The following is an 8,425-nucleotide window of genomic DNA, read 5'->3' on the forward strand; positions in this document are numbered from 1 at the left end:
ATGGCCAAAACCATTCTCACTCTGAGAGGAGACCCGCGCTCTGCAGTGAGCCAGCCGGTGATGGGTTGATCATGATGATGATGATGATGATGTAGAAAAATTATATCATCTAAGCCCCGACCGACCTTCGATCGTCGTGTCGACCATCTGTTCAGATTTATATTATAAAATTTTTCTAACGACTATAATGTAAATATTTATAAGTTATAACAATTACCGAATTCAAAATACACATGATTACGGCATTTTTATACTTCCTTCAGTAGGTAGGTACCTATCACAGCCCACAGAAGAATTTTATTGCATTGAATCATGGTCTAACCTAACTAGTCAACATTTACAATAAGTAGTAGTAAAATTACCGCTTTAGGTACTAATAATGTTGACTAGTTAAGTCTACGGAAAATATGATTTTTCATTCCATTTTATTCTGTTTTTTTGGTAACACATCTAGAAATGAAACAGGAAAGTGTAGTTTCTATGACTGTGGTTGAGTCTGTAAATGTCACATTTGGTTTATTGCCTCTTACAATAAAATATGAAACACCGTAAACACATACTCCTAGCAAACACACCCGTAACTACATCAAAATCACATTATAATTTTAGCTGACTGTAATAAGTATAATTATGTATCTGATCTCTACACAATTAGATAAATAAAGTAAATCACCTGGGATTGGTTCTCCGAACATGTCGAATTGCCATCCCATCTATTGATTTAGGAGGAATCTTTTATGACTCTGTGGTCCTATTGACGTAGGAGGAATCTACCACGTCCCATTGAACTATTAGAGTACCTAAGGGAATAGAGAATTCATGAGCTGTGTTTGAGCACACACTCTCTCACTATTAATTCTGCCAATTACAACCATTAAGATTGAATCAATGATTGATGCAGCTTTTAGCTTTTCCGCATTCGACCAGCAAGATAGGTACTGCTATTCTTATTGGTTGATATCTCACTAATATTATAAAGGTGAAAGTTTGTATGCATGTGTGTGTGTGTTTGTTACTCTTTGACGCAAAAACTACTGGATGTTACACTTCCGTGCACTCAAACAGCACGCCACGCGTTGGTTCTGCGCCCTGATTTCTCCGAACATGTCGGATTGCCGTCCCATCCATTGATGTAGGAGGAATCTTTTATGTCTCTGTAGTCCTATTGACGTAGAAGAAATCTATCACGTCCCATTGAAAGTAAGGGAATGGAGAATTCATGAGCTGTGTTTGCGCACACATTATTGTGCTGTGCACTGCATTAATTAATACTTTTTGTTTTTGCCCAATCTCCGTGGTTGGAAATTGGAACACATTTTATAGGTAGCAGTTACAGGAGACACATTTGTGAAGGTTCTAAAATGAAATTGCGCAAAATTGGATGTTGAATTCTTCTTTCTTTGTTCGCCAATCACAGGGCAGGTGTTTAAACAGTGCTCCGTGCCGAAAAGTATACGACGGATTTTATCAGTTTGCTTGCTTGTTCTTTTTGTCCATCACCCGCTCTCTACTAAATGTGAAAGTTTATCTGTCTATAGGTCTGCCTGTCTGCTAGCCTTTCACGGTCCATCCGTTGAACCGATTTGACACATGGATAGCTTGGATATGGAATATTTTTGTCCCGGAAGGAAAAAAAGCACTTGTAAAAGTTTATTTGAAATCAAAAAATCTATTTCTATTTGATAACTATCTATACTCATTCTGTACTTGATGATGGATCATCCTCATTCCTACGAATGACTTTTCGGACTTTCCTGATGATATATCAATAAATTAATAAGTTATATATTTATATTAATAAGTTCCTTTTATAATAAGAGAGACCGCCTTATAAATATTTGTATTATTTTGATTAATTATAACAGAAAATATCCTAAAAATATAGATCAATTCGATATAAAATTAACGTAATTTGGTTTATTAACATGAATTAACATTTCGATAATTTAATATTGTCCTTGCTTACGGCTAGTAAAGAATATTTAAATCATTTCATCTATCCGGTCGGTGCATATTAGGTAGGTTCATTTATATTTATTTATTTGCTTAAGTTTCTCAAACTTTGTAGAGAAGAACTTCAATAATGGATTAAGAGCCTGCGAGGGTTAAACCTTCGTTAGTTTATAAAAGCTGAAAGTTTTTCTGCGTTTTGTCCCCAGCACAGGGAGGAACGATCAGCGACTATGAAGTTTGGATCATGGTGGCTTTGGTAGATTACAGGTAACAAAAGTGTATTAAATCTTACATCAAAGTATAAAGTGTTTTTTTTAATATATTTTCTTGGGTGTTAGAAATCACATCATGCATTGCCAGACACTTAGTATCATGGCATCCCTTCCCTTATCCTTAACTTTAACAATTTCTTAAAGTTATACGAGTTAGAATTTACAGAAAGGTTCCTGTGCGAGTCGATCCTACAAGGAGTCATTGCAACAAGTGCAACCATGCAGGTTAGCTACAAGCTTGTAATAAATGAAACATTTATAAAAACAATCTCTATGTTTTATCTAAATGCTTTTACGAAGAAAATAAACAGCGATGATTCAAATGCAAACTGGCTACGGATTTATAAAAGAAATCCGCTTTTGCTTGTCTCCCTTTGTTTTCACTAAAAGCTACAAAAACACATGAAAATATAATTTTGTGTGGCTTTTATGTGCTAGGATAGTTTCGTTGTTTTTCATTTTTGGAGAAAGAGCATCAACTCAAATGAAATTTTTTGTGTTATAAGTCCCTCAAATTGCTAATGCGCGTGGCCGCCATTTTAGTGACGTCAGCACTAGACTAAAGTTTCGAGCTGATGTATATTTTTATTTCTCCTGACGTCAAAATGACGTTACGTTCTTCTTAATTGGTCTAACTACGTGCGTACAATGCGTTTTCGACTTGGAATTCAACTTGCGTACAGGTGGGTACGTGCCATGTACCCTGCCGAAGCAATGAATGTAAAAGTACATGCGTTTATGCGTACCTAGTATTCATTAACATTAATAATAATTTTTCATATCTTAAGTGTCCCCCTTTCGATTTTGTTATACATATAGATAATCTTAGAAGTACCGATTTTTATACGGTGTTCACCAAAAGAAAGTGGGGTATTTAAGCGGGTATATAGGCTGTAATTTATGAACATTTTGTGAAAATAAGCGTTTGGTGGATTAAGCCTGAAAAAATGTCCCACCTTGAAAGCTTCCGTGGCGCGCACTGCGTATACTTAGATAGTTAAAGATACACAAATATAATGCATAGTGAAATAATTCTTCTTAAGCTACACGTGCGTAGTCGGGGCGGGTCACAAGTAGGTAAGTATATAAAATGTTGTTTAAATCTTAAGAGCATTCGCGAAAAGGAAAGAGGAAGCGTTGCGGAAATTACGACTTACCGGCATGCGATTTTCGCTGAAGGAATTTTGAAATAAACGCGATTAGGTAAGTTAAAATTTATTTTAAAATTCGATTTGGGGATTTTTCTGGGGGGATCAAAAGGTAAATAAGTATTTAAATTAAAAAAACTCATCACTAAAAATTTATATATTTTACAAAAAAATATGCACCGTCCAAATTATATAAAATACATACCTGCTTTTAAAATTAACACTAATCAGAGATTTCTAATATTATACTTTCCTATTTTCAACCTAAAGTAGAGCTATATCAACTTGTTTGAGAAGCGCTGACCTCTAATATATATATAATAATATATTATATTATATTATATTAAAAATGAGAGCAGGTAATGATACATATTCAGTTGAAGATGAGGATGGTATATATAGGTGTTCATCTTGAAAAGTGGTCATTAAATTAGAATTAGCTATAGAAATACATACACAATGCGGTCTCTTTTCCTGGTATGTATTAATTTATATATTTGTATATATGCTAAAGTTAAATAAATAAAGTTAAATAATGAAAGTTAAAAATTAAAAAAATATAATGAAAAAAGTGTTAGCCAGTGAAGTTTTCGAAGATATAAAATTTAATTAGATACTTAACATTATTTTACGGAGAGAGATTATAAAACCAAATATATCGTATCGTATCGTAAAAAGTATTAAGTGTTAATTATTTTTTTTAAGCTAAGCTTTAAGGGGATTCTGTCATTGAAAACTTGGATGGTGTCTTTATTTTATAGCAAACTAGCTTTTGTCCGCAACTTTATCCGCGTGATAAACTGCACTTTTTTGCGATAATTTATAGCCCATCCTTTAGCACTTGTTGATAATCAAATCATCAGTCAAAGGATTATTTTCAGAATCGGGTCTTTATTTCCAGAGATTACCCCTACAATCACACAAACTCATAAAATATTTTACCTATTTTAGCGTTTAAACTACCGTGAGTGATTTCCATTCTAAATAATATCTGTCCCAGATCAGATCTTATTATCAGATATTATTTAGAATATTTTACCTCTTTATAATATGAGTTCAGACTGTCCAATACCCACGACTATAACCGTAATGACCGCGTGGGTTTAGTTTTTCTCACAATCCCGTGCGACTCCAGATTTTTCTGGATAAAAAGAAATACTTAATTATTTAAAATAGAAATGCGCCAAATTTCGTCAAGATCTTTAGAAACTTCGATAAATAGATAACTTTTTGTTTGATCTTAACTTTGACTATGTTTCGTTCCAGGTCGCTGCCTTAGCAGCGGTTGCTTTTGCCGCCGATGAAGAGCCGTTAGTATTTAAAATAACTCATGTTTTTTTGGCTTCTTAGATTAAGTTCAGGTTACAGGTACGGCCAGCCGGTACCCGAAGCGTTAACCACTCGGGTAGACTCCAATATCCGGAATTTCCTCATCTAGATAATGATCAGCGTATTTATAACTAAGGCCTATAGGCCCTATAGGGCCTTGTTATGGGGGATACAATTTTTATAATCTCCCACTATGCATCCTACAGGTTATGTTCTTTTTGTTTCAGGCAGCCAACCCCACTTTCCTTCTATTTCACCAACCCCACAACAATAAGGCCTACAACCGTCAAATACGATCCATACGACTACAAAAGTTTGGGCGGCCTTATCACTAGGCCCGCCAATGTTGACGCATCAGGTCGTTACGACCCTGGTAAATACGACCCCACAAAATACGACGCCGGTCGTTACAATGCGGGTAAATACGACCCTGGTAAATACAACCCTGGCAAATACGACTCATCTGGACGTTGGATCCCTGATGGCTCTGGACTTTACGAGTAAGTGTGAACTTTGAAGTCTTCTTGGTAGTGGAATAGCGAAAAACCGTGGACGTTGGCATCCTTATATAGTCGACATCCAATTTACTCGTATGAAACGTTTGCTCAACGTTTCTGATGAACCGGTAAGGTGTGGAATTCTCCTCCAGCGTTCGTGTTCACGCCACGTCATCATCATCATCATCATGATCGCCCATCGCCGGCTCACAGAGCACGGGTTTCCTCTCAGAGTGTGAAGGGCTTTGGCCATAGGCTATTAACACGCTGGCCATGTGCGGATTGGTAGACTTCACACACCTTTGTGAAAATTATAGAGAAGATGTTTTCTTTCACCGTTAAAGCAAGTGATTTTTAATTAATTAAAACTCACATAACTCCGAACAGTTAGAGGTGCGTGTCCGGGATCGAACCCCCGACCTCCGATTAGAAAGCGGACGTCCTAACCACTAGGCTATCACAGGTTACCACTGCCACGTATAACCTAAAAATATCTTCAAAACAATAGTGAATAGGCATCTTTTAGACAAGCGCGCTCTAACCAAGACATCACCATTGCTATTTATTAAACATGATTATCGTCAAGCGCAAATCTATCTCACAATATTTAGGTATTATTAATTTAATTTCTAACGAAACGTTAACGAAACGCACATGATGTTAATGGTTGAGAAACCATTAACGTCATGTGCGTTCCATAGGGACAGTAAAACAAGCACAAGCGGTCGCACCCGATGACTGACGATATTGTGTCAAATATCATCTCTCTATTTTTTTACAATGTTTTCAGCGGTGACCGTGGAGACCGCGGCGGTGCTGGAGGTTTCTACACCGGTTCCTCAGACAAGGGAGGTCCAGGAGGCCCAGGAGGCCCCGGCAGTGGCTACATCGGCGTAAGGGAACCTAGGTATGTACCTAGTGGAAAACATATTCAGGTTCAGGTAAAAAGAGTAGGTAATAGAGATTCTTCAACAAAATAATGTCGTCATTTAAAATGCTCAGTAATACATTTAAGAGCACTATTTAAAATAATATGGTACACGATCATGTTAGCTGATTTTTTATTAAGTACTATTTAGTCTTTTAAATGTTTGTCCATACAAAGGTAGATTGAGTTATTATTGATGTATGTAAGTAGTATCTACCCCCGGACTGAGACGGATTGTAGGATAGTTGTAGATGTAGGCTAAGATGGAATAAAAAATATCTGGCAGGAATGCTGGACAAGCCTGTTTTCCATACGTAAAATAATATACTCTTTCACACAAAATAATATTTTGTTTAGCGTACCAGTGATCACCGCAGTGCCAGTCACCACCGCAGTACCAGTCACCGATGCAGTACCAGTCACTACGGCAGTACCTGTCACTACCCCCGCACCTGTCACTACCGCTGAACCAGTCACTATTTCAGTTCCCGTCTCTACCGCTGCTCCCGTCACTACCGCTAGACCTGTCATAATCGTTTCCTCCACTCCGCAATACGTCAGCTCTACCCCAATCTACATCCAGCCCAAACCTATCTACTATCCAGTTGATCCCAAAGTGAACACCTACGACTACAGATACGGTATTATCCGTTTCGAAAAGGAACAACAACCTGACGGTTACCACTACCTCTATGAAACTGAGAACAAAATCCTCGCCGAAGAAGCCGGTAGGATCGAAAAGATAGATAACGAGCGTGAAGGTATGAGAGCGAGGGGATTCTTTGAATACGTCGGTGATGATGGTATCAAGTACAGAGTAGATTACACAGCTGACGAACGTGGTTTCCTGCCTGAAGGTGCTCATTTACCAAAGGGGATAATAGTTTAATTCTTTTTAATAAGTGAGAGCCAATGAACATGGAGTAATGCATTGTAGTTATACCAGAGAGAACCTATAATCCACGCAATTTTAGAAATTATAAAATTTCTTGTCCTGTCGTATATTGACAACATACCAAGTGGACTCAATGTAGCGGCGATTCAGTGCTTTGTGTACATTGGCCCTTATGGCTACTCATTGTTATAACTTTATGAAATGTTTATTTTCTGTTATTACTTCTATAAGCTTTATAAAGTTATTGTATAATTTAATACAAGCGTTTTATTGTTATTATACCTACTATCTTGAAATTTAAACACAACTTATTATGCCATAGAGACCCGTACTCAGTAGTGAGAAACCGATGGTTCAGATGATGATGATGATGATTTAGGAACAAATAAAACTTTAACTGCACTGCATAACATAAACCCGGACTTAAAGTACCTTATCCGTGACTTAAGGCAGTTCATTTTTATACCGTACAAAAACGAAGTAGTACTTTTTAAGTCACGGATAAGCATTACGTGGGTTTAGGTGAAGGTCACATGAGCTACCTATAATAAAGTCGAAGTAGGATATAATATTGCACGGAGTACCTATAGCCGCCACCGTGCAATAATTTACTACCATATGTTAATGTACTAATATAGATTTTAATATTGATGTTTTATTGACGTTAAATTAAGGTGAAAATAACCCTTTCTTATAGGGAGCCTGGAGCCTATTAGGTATTTTTTTGTGAATGTCAAGCCAGCAATAAAATCTAACTCTTCCGCGTTCCTAAAGGCAGATGAGTGGGGTCGCATGAAAAAAACAAGATAATAAAATATATTTTATTATTAGTTTATTCTGTTTCATTAATGGTTGAAGATACATATATTATCAATTTGTTTTATTTTATAGGTATCATAAAATTAAAGAAAAAAAACCTAATTTTCAAGAACAGCAAGTTTGCATTTGTAACCTATATTGTACTTCCATCTACCCATTCCATACTCATTTCCATGTTTACTAATATTATAGGTACGTATTATGAATGGTAGAGTGTAGTCGTGTAGAGCTGTTTGTCTGTCTGCCAACTTTTTACGTCTCAACCTCTGAATAGATCATCATGGGTAGGTTATAGAAATAGCGTGCGTGCTAAACGGACTTAGGATAATTTACGAGTACATCCTGGAAAATAAAACAGTTTCTACGGAATTTTAAAAACTTATCCACGCGGATAAAGTCATATAAGCATTACGTATCTATTTTTTAAATATTTTATTTAAAAAATATATGTAATTTCAAGCAAACCTGAATTCATTTGGACATGTCGAAATATTCTCCTATATGTATTTTTGTTAAAAAATTAGTTCTATCTAAACAAAGTCGTTTCCCGTCGTCTGTCCCTATGTACGCTTATGTAGATCTAT

General features: G+C 36.3%; 1 protein-coding gene across 1 annotated transcript; it reads left to right on the forward strand.

The window, feature by feature from the left end:
* The first annotated feature begins 3,818 nt into the window (after positions 1-3,818).
* Positions 3,819-7,273, forward strand: LOC117987232 (larval cuticle protein LCP-30-like). Its single transcript, XM_069502339.1, has 5 exons — positions 3,819-3,850; positions 4,640-4,683; positions 4,930-5,202; positions 5,990-6,106; positions 6,485-7,273. The coding sequence occupies exons 1-5, from the start codon at positions 3,833-3,835 to the stop codon at positions 7,014-7,016; spliced, it is 984 nt and encodes a 327-aa protein (XP_069358440.1). The 5' UTR covers positions 3,819-3,832; the 3' UTR covers positions 7,017-7,273.
* The last annotated feature ends 1,152 nt before the right edge of the window (positions 7,274-8,425 follow it).

The sequence above is a fragment of the Maniola hyperantus genome, chromosome 12 (genome assembly GCF_902806685.2).
Source record: "Maniola hyperantus chromosome 12, iAphHyp1.2, whole genome shotgun sequence".
Lineage (NCBI taxonomy): Eukaryota > Metazoa > Arthropoda > Insecta > Lepidoptera > Nymphalidae > Maniola > Maniola hyperantus.

Excerpts from the sequence above, each read along its gene's own strand:
- LOC117987232 (XM_069502339.1), top strand. Across the intron at positions 4,684-4,929 it reads TTTGCCGCCGATGAAGAGCC|GCAGCCAACCCCACTTTCCT; the intron begins GTTAGTATTTAA and ends TTTTTGTTTCAG. Across the intron at positions 6,107-6,484 it reads ATCGGCGTAAGGGAACCTAG|CGTACCAGTGATCACCGCAG; the intron begins GTATGTACCTAG and ends TATTTTGTTTAG.